We start from the raw sequence: 18,092 nt of genomic DNA on the forward strand, positions 1-18,092 counted from the left end.
CTGTGTATGGGCAGTGGGAGGAGTAGGGAGAGCGTCCCTGAGGCTGGGGCTGACCCCTCACTGGAATCAGACCAGCTAACCCTGCCCAGCAGGCAGAGATCAGAGCAGTGCTGCATTCATACCAGCAGCTGTTCTCCAACCGGCCTGGGCTCACTAACCTGGCTGTCCACTGGGTGGAGACAGGACCCAACCCTCCCATCAGGTGTTTCCCATCTAGGGTCACTGGGAAAACAGCCCAGGGCCTGGAGAGAGAGGTCAGGGACATGCTGGCTTTAGGGGTGATCCAGCCGTCCACCAGCCCCCGGGCCTCACCCGTGGTGCTGGTCCCCAAGGACGGGTCAATCCAGTTCTGCGTGGACTATCAGAAGCTCAGGGCCATCACCGTGCCTGATTCCAACCCCATGCCTGGGACCAATGAGATCCTAGACAAGTTGGGGGTACCTGACTACCAAAGGCTACTGGCAGGTGCCTTTCGACCCAGAGGCCAGGGCGAAGTCTGCTTTCATCACCCTAATAGGGCTCTTCGAGTTCTTGGTCCTGCCTTTTGGTCTCAAGGGGGCACCTGCCACCTTCCAGTGCCTGGTGGATCAGTTGCTAAGGGGGATGGAGGACTTTGCTCTAGCATATATTGACGATATCTGTGTTTTTAGCCAGACCTGGGAAGACCATGTGTCCCAGGTGAAGAGGGTGCTGGGTCACCTCCAGGATGCAGGACTGACTATAAAAGCTGAAAAGTGCAAGGTGGGGATGGCCGAGGTATCATACTTGGGCCACAAGGTGGGGAGCAGCCACCTGAAGCTGGAGCCAGCCAAAGTGGAGGCCATCAAGGACTGGCCCACTCCCCAGACTAAGAAGCAGGTCCAGGCTTTCACTGAAATGGCAGGGTACTACCGCAGGTTTGTGCCCCATTTTAGCTCCCTGGCGGCTCCCCTCACGGAGCTGTGTAGGAAGAGAAGGCCAGACAAGGTGGTCTGGACCGAGCAGTGCCAGAGGGCTCTCGCTGCGCTGAAGGGGGCACTTATCCAGGGCCCGGTGCTGGTAAACCTAGATTTTAACAAACCCTTCCTAGTGTTTACCAATGCCTCGGACACAGGGCAGGTGCAGTGCTGATGCAAACTGATACTAAGGGGGAGAGACACCCTATTGTATACCTGAGCAGGAAGCTGCTGCTCCAGGAGCAAAACTACACAGCCTTCGAGAATAAATGCCTGGCCATGGGGTGGGCCCTTAAAAACCTGCAGCCGTATCTATTTGGGTGACCATTCACCCCTGATGTGGCTGCACCAAATAAAAGGAGCTAATGCCAAGCTGCTGAGATGGAGCCTGCCCCTCCAGGGTTATGACATGGAGGAGGAGTGCCAATGTTATAGTCGATGCTTTATCATGGGGCGGGGGCCCTGAACTTCCCCAGGTCACTGGCTAAGTGACCCCGCTCAGTTCAGACTCGAAGGGGGGAGAGATGTGACGAAGTGGGGGTTTGTCTTGTTTTTTTTCCTTGTTTTTTCAATGGTTTGCATGCAGAGGGGGCGGGACTCAGTTTCCCTGGGTGTTCCTGGTTTAATGAGGTGAGGGGAGAGGGAGTTTGTTGTTACAAAGGACCGGCAACGGAACTTGGGACTCCCGCCAATGGCCTGGAGAATGGAGACCCCAGCGACTGGTGACCTGGCGACCCAGCTCAGGAGTCACAGGCTGTTCCGGTCAGTGGGTGAACAATGGACTGTAAAGAGAGGGTCCTGGTGACCTGACCAGCTGGTTCCAGACAGAAGGGGCCAGAAGACGGAAGAGAGGAGAGGAGGCCCAGGCGACCTGGTGTACATGGCTAGAAGACAATGGACAGAGGGGGCTTGGGGCTGGGGATATCGGAGGCCCAGCTGGGAAGAAGAGGGGCTCTGGACTGGAGAGGGGGAGCAGGCAGAGCCCCCCCGGATGCAGGGAGACTGGGATGTGCTGTGCTGAGGGAGGCCAGGCCTGAGAGGTTCCTGTGCTGGGTTCAACTCTCAATAAACCCTCCTGTTTTATGCTGGCTGAGAGTCACTCTGGGCTAGAGAACAGGGTTGCATTATTCCCTCTGGGAGTGGAGGCTCCGGGGATCCAGAGCGAGGGGACCCCCTGAGGGGGCCCACGGCAGAGACAGACGCGCTAAGGCTCAGAAAGGTGTGGCTCCAGGAGGTGGAGGGGCCTGACCCCAAGAGAGAGTGGACCCCCGAGAAGGGCTGTCTCACTGAAGGGGGTTCCCCCCCAGGGACCGCATGGAGCCAAGAGTGGGCACAATCTGTGAGTCTGTGACACCCACCTATGCTGGAAGCAACAAGAGCACTGGGAAGACAAAGACTTCAGCTGAGGAGACTGGTCCAGGCTCAAGGGAGAAGCCAGTGTATTAAGAATTGTATCATCCAGTGGGGTGAGAAAACTGCTTCATCCAAACCAGGTTTCAGATACAGACTGTGTGATTACCTGTTATTCTCTTTGTAATTAGCTGTGATGTTTTGTGCCTAACGCTTATAATCACTTAAAATCGATCCTTCTGGAGTTAATAAATCTGTTTTATATTTTACCTAAAACAGTGTGTTTTGGTGGAAGTGCTTGGGAAATCTCAGCTCAGTTTACAAAGGCTAGTGTGTCCCCTCTCCACATCGAGGGATGGGCAGACTGGGCAATGAACTTACACTGGACAGATACAGCTCCGGGGTGCAAGGCTGGAGAGCTGGGGGTATTTGGCTGGTGCCTTTCCATGGGTGATTCGTGAGTGGTTCAGGGAGCATTCATGCAATAGAGCTGGGTGTGGGGCTCCACACTCTGTTGTGCTGAGTGATAACAGTGCCTGGAGGAGTTTGCTGCTGGTCACTAGTGAAGCATTGAGAGAGAAACCCCAGGCTGGAGAGTAAAGGGGGCACAGCAGTACCCAAGTTCAGGGCCGTCCCTAGCCATTTGGGTGCCCTACGCAGCCTCCCACCCTCCCCTGCGGGGAGGCTGTGTGGGGCACCTGGCCTTTCCCCCAAGAACTTGGAGACATGAGCTGTGGGGGGCCGCTTTTGGGGGCCCCCCTAGGCCCAGAGTAGCCCAGGGGATTAGCGGGGTGCCGGGAGCAGCCCGCTCTGCTTCCCTCGCCCTGGCCCCAGCCGTGTTGCTTGGGGGAGGGGGTTTGGGGGAAGGGATCCCTCACTCACTGGCAGTGGCGGGAAGCAGAGCAGGCCGGCCCCAGCCCACTCTACTCTGCCAGCTCCCAGACGCGGTGCTCTGCTTCCTGCCGCCAGTCCTTTCCCAACTCGAGTGACATGGCTGGGGCTGGAGCAAGGGAAGTGGAGTGGGCTGGGGCCGCGTCTCTCTGCTTCCTGACGCTGGTGAGTGCGGGGGGTGAGCCTTTCCCCACATTCACCGGCGGCGGAAAGCGGAGCACCGTGGCTGGGATTCGGTGGAGTAGAGCAGGCTGGGGCCAGGTTGCTCCACTTCTTGCCGCTGCTGGTGAGTGCGGGGGGGAGGTGAGCCTTTCCCCACATTCACCAGCGGCGGGAAACAGAGCACCATTGCTGGGATTCGGCGGAGTAGAGCGGGCTGGGGCCAGGTTGCTCCACTTCCTGCCACTGCTGGGGAGTGTGGGGTTGCTGGGGGCAAAGGTGGAATGGGGGTGGGCCAGGGGTGGAGCATGGGAGAAGGGTAAGAGGCAGGGCGGAGGGCGTTGTCTGGGGCCCCACACCCCACTAGGGACGGTCCTGCCCCTTGCAGGGGGGTTGGCCGAGGGATAGGGCTGCCGTGTATGCAGCACGCAGCTGCCTAGGGCACCATGAAATTTGGGGCAATTTGGTGCCCCAAATTTCATGGTGCCCTGCACAGCTGCGTATGCTTAAGGACGGCCCGTCCCAAGTTCCAGGGTGTAGCCCGGTGATCCTATAGGGTTGCCAGGCATCCGATTTTCGACTGGAATGCCCAGTTGAAAAGGGACTCTGAAGGCTCCAGTCAGCACTGGTGACTGGGCTGCTAAAAGTCTGGTCGGTGGCGCAGCGGGGCTGAGGCAGGCTCGCACCCTGCCCTGGCTCCACGCAGCTTCCGTAAGCGGCCGGCATATCTGGCTCCTAGGCACAGGAGCAGTCAGGGGGCTCCGCACGCTGCCCCCACCCTGAGCGCCAGCTCCACAGTTCCCATTGGCCAGGAACCACAGCCAATGGGACCTGTAGGGGTGCCACCTGCAGGCGCAGGCAGTACGTGGAGTCCCCTGGCCACCCCTCCACCTAGGAGGTGGACATGCCGTCTGCTTCCAGGAGCTGCCTGAGGTAAGCGCCGCCTGGCCAGAGCCCACACCCTGAACCCCCTGCCCCAGGTTGGAACCCCCTCCCGCCCCCTAACTCCCTCCTAGAGCCCACACCCCACACCACCTCCTGCACCCCAAACCCCACATCCCCAACCCCACCTCAGAGCCTGCACCCCTAGCCAGAGCCCTCACTCCCTCCTGCACCCCAAACCCCTCATCCCCGACCCCACCTCAGAGCCTGCACCCCCAGCCAGAGCCCTCACTCCCTCCTGCACCCCAACCCCCTCATCTCCGAGCCCACCTCAGAGCCTGCACCCCCAGCCAGAGCCCTCACTCCCTCCTGCACCCCAACCCACTGCCCCAGCCCGATGAAAGTGAGTGAGGGTGGGGGGATGGAGTGAGCAGGGAGCAGGGAAGGGTGTTCAGTTTTGTCCAATTAGAAAGCTGGCAACCCTATGATCCCACCACAGGGGGACCCAGCATGGCTCCCTGCAGAGGGGCCGGGGGATGAGAGGGGGGAGCCTGGGCACGGTAAGCTGCATCCTGTTTGTGCTGGGCCTCGGGCCTCTGCTGCAAGTGCCAGCAGGCTCTTCTGGGCTAACCCACTGCACAGCAAGGATCTCCTGACAGCCTGGGCTAGATGGTACCAGGACAGGGCCCAAGCCACCCCCCTCCTCAGGAAACAGCTGTGCCCACGAACTCATGGCCGGGGCACTTTGTGCTGAAGCTCACAGAGTGGCTCCCGGGGCCTGGGCTGCCCACATGCTGTGAGCCCCAGCGCCCCGGGCCAGCGAGGGAGGAAGAGCCATCAGGGGAAAGCAGGAATTCGGTGCCCAGCTCAGCCAGCCATGCCAAGCACAAGAGCAAGCGAGCTACCTGCCAGAGCTCCTGGACCCGCTGCTGTATCTCCTTCAGGCTGGTGCCTTGAAAGTGAAGGAAACCGTAGGCAGAGAGAGCCTGGCAGAGAGATGGCGGGAAAGTGACAGAGTGACAGCAGCCGGGGGTGTGTGTGTGTGCGTGCCCACATGCGTGACCGTGGCTGAGCGTGAAAGCCTGCAAGGCCCCTCCTGTGACCGGCCTGTCCAGTGGAAAGCGGCTCCCTCATGGCAACAGGCCTGGGACCTGGCACCATCAACAAAACTCTGAGATCCCGGGGCCCTAGGTCTGGCCCAAAGGCGTTGAGACACAGCCCAAGCCCCTGACCCTGGGGCCGGTCCCTGCTGCCAGCGCTCCTGCCCCTAAGACATGGGGCGCGTGCCCAGGGACAGGGCTGGACTGGGCTCTGGCTCAATGGGGAAGGCCCCTGCTCATCGAGGTCCCTACCCAGGGGCTGGGATAACCAATGGGCTGCCTGCAGCTGGCCTTGTTGGGGTGGAGGCTGCAGCCCCATTGGCTGCTATCCAGCCCCCTCCCCCCCCCCCCCCCCGAACGGCGAAACTGACAAGAGGAAGCTTCTGCAGAGACACGAAACGAGCCCTATGGAGAGTTCCGCGCCAACGTCTCTGGCTGGACCGACGGCAGCGGGCCGGGCCCCACGCCCCGGCTCCCCTCCCTCACACCCTGGCTCCACCCACAACCTGCTGAGCCCCAGGCCCCAGCCCCCACCCTGAACAGGCCAAGCCCCACACCCTGGCCCCCGCCCCCACAACATGCCGGGCCCCACGCCCCGGCCCCCCACCTCACCCCGAACCTGCTGGGCCCCACGCCCTGGCCCCCAGCACCCATCCCGAACCAGCCAGGCCCCACGTCCCAGCTCCCGGCACCCACCCCCCAACCTGCCGGGCCCCATGCCCCAACTCTGAGCATTCTGAACCCTGGCGCTCTCAAACTTCAAGGCCCCACAGTGCAATCACTGTCACCCCATGCTCCTCCCCCCCAAAGTGGCTATGCCCCCAACACACTCCGCCCCACAGCCTTGCCCCACCCCCAAAGGTCTGTAAGTCTGGGGATGTTACCTGGGGCGGGAGGCTGCCCCCTTGCTTCTCCCAGGTGATGGTGGCAGTGGGGGAGCCGGCAGCCCTGCAGTACAGTCTCACTGTGCTGCCCTCCTGCACCTCTGTCCGCTCTGGGCTCACCTGCACCTGCGGCACGCTGGCACCTGCAAACAGCCAGTGGGTTACAGCTGCGGGAGGTCCCGGGAGAGCCCTGGCTGGGTCACAGCAGGGGCAGCCTGGCCAGTGTGATGCCACCCACCTCCCACCCCACCCTGCCCTGCCCTTCCCATGGCACCTCTCCACCCTTCGCAGCCAGCCGGGGAGGCCCAGAGTGAGACTGGGACACTCAGTGACCTGCCAGCCCGGCACAAGGGAATAGGGGACACAGCATCCCACCCTGCAATTCTTCCACCACTCCGCTCGCCCCTGAGCCGCACCGCCCGCTGGCCACGGCACACACTGCCTGCCCATCCCTCCCCCCGCCGCATGCTGGCCATGGCAAACGCTGACCGCCCGTCCCTGCCCCACGGCCCGCTGGCCATGGCACACACTGACCGCCCGTCCCTGTCCCACTGCCCGCTGGCCATGCCACACACTGACTGCCCGTCCCTGCCCCACTGCCCGCTGGCCATGGCACACACTGCCGCCCGTCCCTGCCCCACTGCCCACTAGCCATGGCACACACTGCCTGCCCATCCCTCCCCCCGCCGCATGCTGGCCATGGCAAACGCTGACCGCCCGTCCCTGCCCCACTGCCCGCTGGCCATGGCACACACTGACCACCCATCCCTCCCCCTGCTGCAAGCTGGCCATGGCACACACTGACCGCCCGTCCCTGCCCCACTGCCCGCTAGCCATGGCACACACTGCCGCCCGTCCCTGCCCCACTGCCCGCTAGCCATGGCACACGCTGACTGCCTGTCCCTCCCCCTGCCACACGCTGGCCATGGCACACACTGCCCGCCCGTCCCTGCCCCACTGCCCGCTAGCCATGGCACACACTGCCCGCCCGTCCCTCACCCTGCCACACGCTGGTCATGGCACACGCTGACCGCCCAACCCTCCCCCCGCCGCATGCTGGCCATGGCAAACGCTGACCGCCCGTCCCTGCCCCACGGCCCGCTGGCCACGGCACACACTGCCTGCCCATCCCTCCCCCCGCCGCATGCTGGCCATGGCAAACGCTGACCGCCCGTCCCTGCCCCACGGCCCGCTGGCCACGGCACACACTGCCTGCCCATCCCTCCCCCCGCCGCATGCTGGCCATGGCAAACGCTGACCGCCCATCCCTCCCCCCGCCGCATGCTGGCCATGGCAAACGCTGACCGCCCGTCCCTGCCCCACTGCCCGCTGGCCATGGCACACACTGACCACCCATCCCTCCCCCTGCTGCAAGCTGGCCATGGCACACACTGACCGCCCGTCCCTGTCCCACTGCCCGCTGGCCATGCCACACACTGACTGCCCGTCCCTGCCCCACTGCCCGCTGGCCATGGCACACACTGCCCGCCCGTCCCTGCCCCACTGCCCGCTAGCCATGGCACACGCTGACTGCCTGTCCCTCCCCCTGCCACACGCTGGCCATGGCACATGTTGACTGCCCGTCCCTCCCCCCACTCTCCATGGCACACGCTGACCACTCGTCTCTGCCCCCGCCCCCTGCTCTCCATGGCACACGCTGCCGGCCCGTCCCTCCCCCCGCCGCCCGCTCTCCATGGCACACGCTGCCGGCCTGCCCCTGCCCCCACCGCCCACGGCACACGCTGACTGCTCATCCCTCCCCCTGCTGCCCGCTGGCCATGGCACACGCTGACCGCCCGTCCCTTCCCCTGCTCTCCATGGCACATGCTGACCGCCCGTCCCTCTCCCCGCTGCCTGCTGGCCATGGCACATGCTGACTGCCTGCCTCTGCCCCCGCCACCCGCTGGCCATGGCACACGCTGACCACCTGGCCCCGCTCTCCATGGCACACGCTGACCGCTCCTTACCAGAAGATTCAAATATCCCTGCTCTAACCACTAGACCATCCTGCACCCCTGCTCCCACCGCTGCTGCTCTTGCCCATGCTAAGAGGCCAAAATGCTGGAGCCTGCGCAGCGCTTGGTGTGTGGAGCCAGCATCTGGTGGGGTCCCCAGCCAGCGAGAACAAGGGTTGCTTCTGGGGTCCTGCTGCAGCTGCTTTGGTGTAGGGGTGCAGAGCTGGGGCAGGCGAGGTGAGATCTCTGGGCCAGGGCAGGCAGCAACTGCCGCAGTGTACGTACTGTGCACTTGCAGGAAGGCCCGGGCCACGTGCTGCCCAGCGCTGCTTCGCACACGGCACAGATACTCCGCCTCGTCCGAGGGCTCCACAGCGGGGAAGCGCAGGGTCCCTCCCTGGATCACAGCCTTGCGGGACATGACACCAGCCTGTCCTCCTGCAGTGAGCCAGGCCAGGAGAGATACAGCATTTAATGCCCTGTCTCTCAGCACCCCAGCTTTGCACAACCTGCCTCACCACGACGCGGGGCCGGGGGCCCAGAGAGCAGCTGGGCTCACAGTCCATGGCTGGCCTGGCACAGCACAGCCTGGCCATGCATCCCCTGGCGCCAGAGGCCCAGAGAATAGCCCCCAGCAGTCCATGCTGGGTGGCTGGAGCCTGTCACTGCAACACAATGGGGTACACATGAGCCTGCTGTCTACGCAAAGCTGATGGAGAGACTCTGGCTCGAGTGGGAGGGGCTGGGGATACCCCTCCCATGTCTCCTGCTGACGCAGCCACAGGCAGGGGCAGCAGGTGAACCACCCTTCAGGGAGGCTAGCCCACAGCCCCATCCCAACTTGAGGCCTCACTCCAGCCCTGAGCCCCCCATCCCCACCTCCCCCGTGGTTGGAGGATCCTTGGCCGCCAGCTGGAGCAGAGCCCCCTGCAGCTTCCAGGAGAGGGGGAGCGAGGGTGGGGCCAGAGCTTGGGTTATGGAAGGCTTAGCATCTCCTGGTCTTTGATACCTGCCACCCATGGCCACAGGCCACTGTCAATGGGATCTAGTCTAGTGGTTTTCAGAGCGTTGCTCGTCTCTTCCATCTGCCTCATCCCAGCCCTGGGTCTCCGAGTGGCCAGGTGAACCCAGAACCCTGACAGGCAGGAGGTATGGCCGGGATGGGAAAGGGCTGATTGGCCCATCCCCTCTGTGCTCCCCGCCGGCTGCACTTACCGATCCACTCCACAGTGGGCGGGGGGCTCCCGCTGGCAATGCAGTGGAACTCAGCCGGCTGGCCTGGCTGGACCGTCAGCTGTGCTGGCTCGATGGTGGCCGTGGGCAGGACGGCAGTGGCAGCTGCGGCAAGATGGATGGCGGGTTATTCACTTTGTACTTGCAGGAAACCTCGAGAGCCCCGCGGCAGGGACTTCAGGGGCCTCTCGTCTCCTAGACCTGCTGCCTACTCAGGGCGCTTCAGGGCTGTATGGGCCCCAGGCGTGGCCTACCTGTGGCCTCCCAGCTCTCATCTACAGTAACACCAGCCCCAGAAGACAGAGCAGAGGCCATGTCCCAGCCGGGCAGCCCGTGTTCTGCCCTGGAGCACAGTGTATGGTCCATAATGGACCACAGCCAAGTGGGCAGTTTAGAGCAGGCCCTAAGTTGTTGTAACCAGCACCCAGGGCCAGGACTGAGAAATAGGGACCCAGAACTGACTCCCTGAGAGTTTCCCTCAGGGCTGAGTACAGCCGAGAGCCTGGCTCTTGGCACCTCCAATGACTCAGCTAGGATCCCCCAGTTTGTGACCAAATTGCTGCCCCTGGGACCAGGGTGGGGAGCAGCTTGTGGGATGTTAAGGAAACAATCCTGAAGTCCCCCATGCAGGTAAAGGCCAATGCAGGAGGGATTTCTCCCTGGAGCCCAATGCAGGTGGGCCCAGGACAGCGAACCCTGATTGGTGTATCACCTCCCCTGCACTGTGCAGTGGGAAGGTTTTCAGAGAGACGAGGCGCCAGGAAGCCTGACATCAGGCAGGTTCCAGAGCCCCAAACACTCAACCCGCTCCAACACCTGACCCTGCTGGCATTTGTGCCAGCTCCAGCCCAGCGTCACTCACAGGAGAAGAGGTCACTCAGGGACCTGCCCACTGTGACACACAGGAGCCCAGTCCACATCACTGACCTTTGGGGTCTAACCTTGCCTCCAGCCCTGATTACTGAGGACAGAGGAATTGGGCTGCCCCGGGCATCGTACCCTCAGGGTCGGATTAACCTTTTGTGGGCCCTGGCCCTGTGCTCCACCCCGAGACCCCACCCCCTGCTCTGTCCCCACTCAGCCTCTTCCCCCAGAGGCCCCAGCCACCACTCGCATGGGGGGGGGGGGATGGGGTGGAAAGGCACAAAGAGCAGCAACGCCGCCCTGCTGTGCTGCGGGGGACAATGAACGAGTGCAGGCACCACCCTGAGTGGGAAGCCATGGCACAGCACTGGGTGTGCAGCACCAGGCCAACTTACAGGGTCTGTGGCCTTCCATGACTTCGATGGGTCCATAAAACATCTGGGTCTTAGGAGGGGCTGCAAACAAATCACAGTTTTCAGTTTCAACCTCCATGAAAACTGAGTGCTGCCTGTGCGCCTCCATGCGGGGACCTGCCGGAGCATGGCAGCACCCAGCACTGGGCCTGTTCTCGGCCTGAGGGCACCAGCCAGCATGTCAGGTTTCTGAGCCCAGGGGTCTTGAATGGCTGCGCCTGGGAGGAGCCCTGGGCCAGCTGACAGAAGAGGCTGCTCTGTGCCGGGTGGGGGCAGCTGGACCCTGCGCCCATGGGCAGCTGAGAGAGAAGCTGGAGGACTCGACACAGCATGCCAACCATGTGGCCACAAGAAAGGAAAACGGCCCAGCACCATTTCCCCTTTCTTGGCAAGCAGTTTGGAAAGCAAAGAACGATGTCCCCATGTCCGTGAGGGCAGCGGGAACCAGGTCACTTCCTCCCGAGATTCTGCAGAAGGAAAGCCCCAGGGACAGCAAGAAAGAGATGTAAAAAAAAAAATCATTCCACTCTTGCCCCCAACACACTGCTGCTTCTTCCGCAGGGCCCTGGATGGAGAAAAACCGAGGTGGTGTTTCTCTACCCCCACCCTTGCTGTGCCCCAGCACCTCCCAAATGTGGATGAATTTAGCTCCTCTGGGATGTAAGGAAAGATCATTTTCCTCATTTTCCCAAAGAGGGAAACTGAGGCACAAAGCTTCCTTGATTTGCACAGGGTCACACACACCCTGTGGCAGAGTCAGGAAAAGAATGCAGATCTGCTGAGTCCCAGCCAGGTGCCCTAGCTACAAACCATCCTTCCTTGCAGTTCAGCCCTCCTGCAGTGATACTTAAGGGGCAGGGCCCAAAATTAGACTGAATACAGACAAGCCCACGCTTCCGACCCTGTGTTGCTTGGCCCAGACAGGACGCAGTAGGATTTTACATCTAGCTTCTCTTGCCCCGTATTTCTCTCATCTTGACAAAGAAACTGACTTTCTTGACTTCTGGTTCCTATGCAGTAGTGGCAAAGAGCGGGATGTCAGTGCTTAAACCCAGACTGGAGCAGCTTCCCTTCGACTCCACCCCCACAGCCCTGTTTGATTAGGGATCCACTTTGCTTTCACAGCACCCTCAGCTGGCCCTAAACCCTGACACTGCTCCCGTCAGAGATCCTGCGGGGTGGCGGTTCCTGCTGAATGGCACCGCTCTGAATTAATCCACTAGCACGAGAGTTTGAGGAGGAAATCGTGGTGAGGGGCATTAGCCTAAGTCAGGTGCCACTTTTCAACGGTCCTGTCCCGCCACACAGCTCTCCCCTCCACCCAGAAGGAAGCCGCCTTTGTAAAGGCCAATGGCAGGCACCCGGCCTGTGGGGAACGTTCCCATTAAAAACCCACCCAGTGAGCACAGCGCCAGCACATCCTGCTGACCATGGAACCAGAGGACGGAATGGGGACTGACCGTGGGCACCACTCATGCCAGGAAAAGGGCCATAGGGTGGGGGTGGGAGCCACAGAGCAACGCTAGCTCCCCCAGGGCAGAGTGGGGAGCCTGGCTAGCAGAAGGTTACATCAGGGGGCACTGTCCTGGGCAGAGGGTGGCCTCAGGATTACAGGGGTGGCTCCTGGGAACTGGTGAGCACTGGGCACCGGCAGCCAGGCTCTCCCTAACCACCTCCCCCTGACTAACCAAGCCCAGGCTCTCCCCGAGGGCGCAATGGGGCGTGCAGGGGGATCCCAGGGCTTCTCGCACCTTGCACATGCAATGTGGCCATGCCCTCAGCCATGTCCAGCATGTTGGAGCCGGTGCAGACATAGACGCCGGCGTCCTCAGGCTGCACGTTGCGGATGGTGAGGATGCCGTTGAAATCCATGGCGCGGCGTGGCAGTTTGCCGTGGTTCTGGCGTGTCCAGACCAGTGTGTAGGCTGGAGACTGCAGGAGCAGAGGGGACATGGCCATGAGGAAGGCGTGAGCCCACCCTCCCTAGCCCCAGGGAGACGGCGCTATGTGGGCTCCTCGGGGGGGCAACGTGGAGTCGATCCCCACCTAGCCAATAAACCTGCTTCCCTCCTTATGCCCCCGCCAGGGCTAGGGCCACTGCGGGGGAAGGCAGAGTGCAGGAGTTGCACCCAGATACCATGGTGATGGGCACATCACTGAAGACAGGCAGAGGCAGGGAAGGCTGCGTCCCCTGGGCTGTGCTTGGCAGCATTGGGAGGGTGGCTCCCTGCCTGGCTGCTCAAGGACTGCCAGACCCCAGGCCCAGGCCAGTAAGTCACTCTGCTCCCTCCTGGGATGTAGCAGCTGGGAGGCCCCAATAGGAGGGGAAAGCGCAGGGCGAGCAGGTGTCAGCTCCTCCCACTGTGAGGAACCTGGGCTCTGTCCTGCTGGCACCACCTGGGAATCACGCCCCCGACAGACTCTAAGCTGGGGTGAACGGGCCTTGTTTCACTGACTTCCCTGGCAGCTGGGCACGTGGGCTCCAGTGGATGTGCCATGCCAGCTGCCCGTTATCTCAAATGTGGGCACAGCGCTTTGGCTGTATTACCAGCTGGCAGCTGTTAGCTGGCTGTGCACTCTACTCAAAACTGCACAGGCATCTGCGCTGCCCTCAGAGCCAGCGTCTGCGTTATGCCCGCCCTCAGCTTCACCCCACATTAAACAATGACAAGCACCATTGCGGACCAAGCAGTCACAGGACTGCCAGCCACTCGCTCGGCTCCCATCGACTTTCCAACACAAGCTTTCTGGGGCACAGGTTCTTTGCAAGCTGTGCACGCAGCACCTGGCACAACCAGCCCAATCCTGGCCAGGGCCTCGCAGTGCCACTCCAGAAAAAAAAAAGAGCATGTGGCTGTTGAGGGCTTGTGTCTGTGCAGGGTCTGGGTGTCCAGGCGCCTGCAGGAGGCGCTTGGGTTCCTTGCCCAGGCCTGTGCTGTGTCTGGAGCAGCAGTTCTCGTTCCCCCACCCCGTCCAGCCCATCTCGCTGCCCCCACAGCCCTGGGAAGCTGCCCTGCCATCACCTTGCTCTTGGCTGTACAGATGAAGGTAACGTCAGCTCCAGGCTTCACACTCTGGACCCTCTTCTCCTCCACGGTCACCGTGATGGGTTTGCTGGGGGCCTCTGCACCGACAGGGAGACATCAGACTCCTGCCCAGCACACCCTGCAGGCCATGGACAGCAGGACGGCAGCTCCAGGGCCCAGCCACCAGGGGCTAATGATGCCTCGGGGCCAAGGCCAGGCAGGGGAAGGAGGGCAACAGGGAGCAGAGCTTTAGGTGAGAGGGTTGAGTTCAGGTTTTTGTGTTGGCTCTTCCTCTCTGAGGCCTCCTCATCCCAGCCTAGACCCTGCCCTCCCCTAGATCCCCATGCAGATCCTGCCCAACCTTAGGGCCCCGTGCCCTGCCCTCTTCCTGGGTCCTGTCCACTCCCAGACCCCAGGCCCTGTCCTCCCCCAGGCCCTGCTCGCCCCCTGGCCTCCATGCAGATCCTGCCCAGCCTTAGGGCCCCGTGCCCTGCCGTCCTCCTAGGTTCTGTCCGCTCCCAGACCCTGCCCTCCCCCACGCCCTGCTCGCCCCCCTGGCCCCCATGCAGATCCTGCCCAGCCTAAAGGCCCCGTGCCCTACCCTCCTCCTGGGTCCTGTCCGCTCCCAGACCCTGCCCTTCCCCAGGCCCTGCTCGCCCCCTGGCTCCCATGCAGATCCTGCCCAGCCTTAGGGCCCTGTGCCCTGCCCTCCTCCTGGGTCCTGTCCACTCCCAGACCCTGCCCTCCCCCAGGCCCTGCTTGCCCCCGGCCCCCACGCAGATCCTGCCCAGTCTTAGGGCCCCGTGCCCTGCCCTTCTCCTGGGTCCTGTCTGCTCCCAGACCCCAGGCCCTGCCCTCCCCCAGGCCCTGCTCGCCCCCTGGCCCCCATGCAGATCCTGCCCAGCCTCAGAAAGACCTGCCCATTCCCCTGAGCCCAGGCAGACCCTGTTCACCCCTCAGGTCCCTGGGACTTGCCCATAGGAGCCGATCTTGTTGCCCAGGCCTGAGGTATGAGGCTCTGTCCTCGACCTTGCCCTGGCTGCCTGGGCGGAGCAGTGCCTCTTGCTCTGCCTCTATCCCACCACCGCCGAGGGCATGGCCATCGTGACAATGGCTCTGCCAGGGAAGGAGGGTGTCAGCTCCCAGCTAGGGCCCTGCAGAGTGCACAGGCCCACCTGGTCTCAGCAGCATCCTCCTCCTCCCCTCCCCTGCAGGCTGAGCCCGGAGCCTCTCACCTGTGACAATGACCTCCGCCCGGCTGGAATTGCTGTGCTGCAGGCTGCGGCAGGTGCAGACGTAAACCCCAGCCTCGGAAGGCTGGATGCTGGGGAAGTGGAGCTCTTCACCTGGGGCCGGGACAAATGACGTGTGAGAACCACCCATGGCCCACCATGGGCTGAGCGTGTGCACAGAGGGGCCCTCTGGCAGCCAGGGAGGACACCCCCAGGCCTGAGGAGCTTGCAGGGAGACCCTATCTCTTCCCCCCCACTGCTTATAGCCACTGGGCACAGCTCCCCAGCTAGGCAGGGCTGGCCTGGGGCCCTGTCTGGCTGGAGAGCTCTGAAGAACACCCGAGATGCTCACACTGGTGATTCGGGAGATGGCACGTGTGCTCGAGTCAGCATAGACCCCCGTATAGTGCTAGGTCATTCCATGGGGGACGCTCTCCCCTGTGGCTGTGCAGCTGGAGGAGCATCGATCCGAGCTCCTGACCTGCTCAGGCCTCCAGGGGCTGCATTTGCACCAGACTGGGGTGTCCTGATCTAACCCCTCTTGAACTGCCTGTTGTTCAGCCTGCCCAAAGGCAAGGAGACGCCAGAATGGCTGGCCCCAACCAAGTGACCCCTGTCCTGCCCCCGTTTCCCTGCTGATTCAAACCTTCCCCCATTGGTCTGGGCGTCTGCCAGCACCAGAGTAAACCCACCATCAAACCCGCTCCCCACGGCCACCAGGATGACCCTGCAGTGGCATGTGGGTACTGGATTCTCCTTCCCTTGCAGTGTGACTGTATAAATAGCTACCATGTCCCACCTCAGACAGCGGGATCCCAGTGCTAGGAGAGGGATCTCTCTATAAATGGATATATTGCCCCGCCCCAGAAGCAGCTGCATTTAAGGCTAGTCTACACTTATAACTTGGGTCGACACAGCTACAGTGCTTGAGGGTGTGAAAATCCACACCTCTGAGCGCTGTACTATGCCAACCCAACCCTGGTAGACACAGCTAGGGCGGCAGATGAATGCCTCTGTCAGCCGTCGCTCAGGGAGTTTCCAAAGCGACGGACAAACCTTTCCAGCTGTATGATGGAGCTATGCAGGCACAGCCAGTCACCACAGTGAGGCCGCCATAGCCTCCGCAGTGCAGACACGGCCTCAGTGGAGGGGACATGCCTGGTACCGAACGTTCATTGTTCTCTCCACGCCTGGCCACACCGTTACCTTGCCGTCTGCTCTGGGCAGTGCTGGGCACGGGGCGCCCATCCTCCCGCGACCAGGAGTAGTAGTAGGGCGGGCTGCCGCTGGCCTGGCAGCGCAGGGTCACCTCTCCACCCTGTGACACCGTGGTCTTTGGTGGGTGGACTCGTACCATGAAAGGGGCTCGGTCTGTGGGGAGAGGACAGCAGGAGCCAGTCATTCTGGGGGGATTCTGGGGAGATGCATCAGACTTATAAGGGTGGGATCAGCAATGGTGCTGCAGCGAGCTGCCCCCCCTACATGGAAATTCTCTTGGTGTGAGAGCAAAGGGACCCTCCACAGCTGTGGAGCGAGGGGCTGTATCCAGCCACGCCCTGCTCTGCACCCACCAATGGGGCCCCCCCAAGGCTCTGGGGCAAGGGGTCATATCCAGCCATGCCCTGCTCTGCACCCACCAATGGGGCCCCCCCAAGGCTCTGGGGCGAGGGATCATATCCACCCACGCCCTGCTCTGCACCCACCAACGGGGCCCCCCCAAGACTCTGGGGCAAGCGGTCATATCCACTCATGCCCTGAGGGGTCCATCACTCTACCAGCTCCTGGCTGGATCCCATCTCTCTGCTCACCCCTGCTAGCGGGGCAGAGGCAGGGATGAGGGGCTGGATGCTAGAGATTGTGGCCTGTGGTCTGGGAGCTGTATCAGCATCAAGTAGTTGCCTGCTCACCTTGCAGCCACCTGAGCCCAGAGTCACAGCCTCCAGGAGGGGGTGCGTCAAGTACCCTGTATTCACACTCCCCACATCACCGCAATGTGCCTTGGGAGGAATCATTAAAGTCCCCCCCCACCAGGTTAATGTCCTTGGGACAAAGGGTGTAGGAAGAGTAACCCTGGTTCTCCGACACAGGACAGGCCGGCGCTTCTGGCCTGTCCAGGGGCCGCTCCTTGGCAGCGATATGGGTAGGAACAAATCAATCTGCAAACAGCAGCATGGAGCCTCTTTCCCCAGGGGACTCCCCGTCCTGGCCTCACCGCTGGAGTGAACTTTCTCCAGGGGGACCCTCAGCACAGAGCATTTCAAAAGGGGTCTGGATTGTAACAGTGAGCGGCAAAATCACCCCAAGCCACCTGCCTCTCACCTGCAGGGCTCTGACTACGGGGGAGCCGGTCCTGAGAACTGCGCCAGGCATACTGCTGGGAGCATGGTGCAGGCTTGACTGCCAGCCAAGCCGAGCTTGCTCAGCTGGAGCTGGTAGAAAGGGGTTTGTATGTATGCTTCTTGGACCCGTTTCTAACTGATGCCTCACACTAGTGCTCACTTCAGATCCACCAGGGTGTAGTTAAATAAACTGGCTTGATTTTTAATCTAACCCAGTGCAGCACCGTGTTCAAACTGAGCTGTTGGTAACTCCAGTGAACAGAGCACATTGCTGGCTACTGAGCCGGGATGGGGTAAAGGAACTCCAACCTCTCAGGCTACTAGCCTGTGTCCTTCTGCTGGCCTAGGGACCAGGGCAGTGGGGACCCACTGGGAATGAGCCCTGGCCCGGCACTTACCCACAGGCACACACTTCTGCCCCTGCACGCTGGGGTTCCCCACATAGCCTGGCGCACATCTGTGGGGAGCAGGAGAGACAGGTGAAGGGGGCACTGATCTCCCAGGGTAGCATGATTATCGAGGGGGTTGCACACAAAGCCTAAGGTTGCCAACTTTCTATTGGCACAAAACCAAAGTGGCTACTTCCAGCAGCTCCCATTGGCCCAGAACAGCGATCCGCGGCCAGTGGGAGCCATGATGGGCCGGACGGGGCAGGTAAACACACCGGCCCGGACCACCAGGGGCTTTCCCTACACAAGCAGCAACCCCTGTTTGAGAAACTCTGCCCTCGCCCCTCCCTTCCCTGAGGCCCTGCCCCCTCATCCTGCCCCTTCCCTGAGGCCCCACCCTCTGCTCATTACATTCCTCCTCCCTCAGTGGCTCACTGTCC

At 62.1% G+C, this 18,092-nt stretch overlaps 1 protein-coding gene across 1 annotated transcript in view; it reads right to left on the reverse strand.

The window, feature by feature from the left end:
• The window catches only part of HSPG2 (heparan sulfate proteoglycan 2), a 189,453-nt gene that overhangs the window by 50,657 nt on the left and 120,704 nt on the right, over positions 1-18,092 (reverse strand). Inside the window, exons 41-49 of the mRNA XM_030537635.1 lie at positions 17,662-17,720; positions 16,131-16,295; positions 14,928-15,038; positions 13,690-13,790; positions 12,418-12,598; positions 10,649-10,708; positions 9,372-9,494; positions 8,442-8,594; positions 6,202-6,344 (exon numbers count right to left, since the gene is read on the reverse strand). Coding sequence (XP_030393495.1) covers positions 6,202-6,344; positions 8,442-8,594; positions 9,372-9,494; positions 10,649-10,708; positions 12,418-12,598; positions 13,690-13,790; positions 14,928-15,038; positions 16,131-16,295; positions 17,662-17,720 — 1,096 coding nt within the window. The remainder of the gene's footprint in view (positions 1-6,201; positions 6,345-8,441; positions 8,595-9,371; positions 9,495-10,648; positions 10,709-12,417; positions 12,599-13,689; positions 13,791-14,927; positions 15,039-16,130; positions 16,296-17,661; positions 17,721-18,092) is intronic.

This window comes from Gopherus evgoodei, chromosome 18 (assembly GCF_007399415.2).
Source record: "Gopherus evgoodei ecotype Sinaloan lineage chromosome 18, rGopEvg1_v1.p, whole genome shotgun sequence".
Classification (NCBI taxonomy): domain Eukaryota; kingdom Metazoa; phylum Chordata; order Testudines; family Testudinidae; genus Gopherus; species Gopherus evgoodei.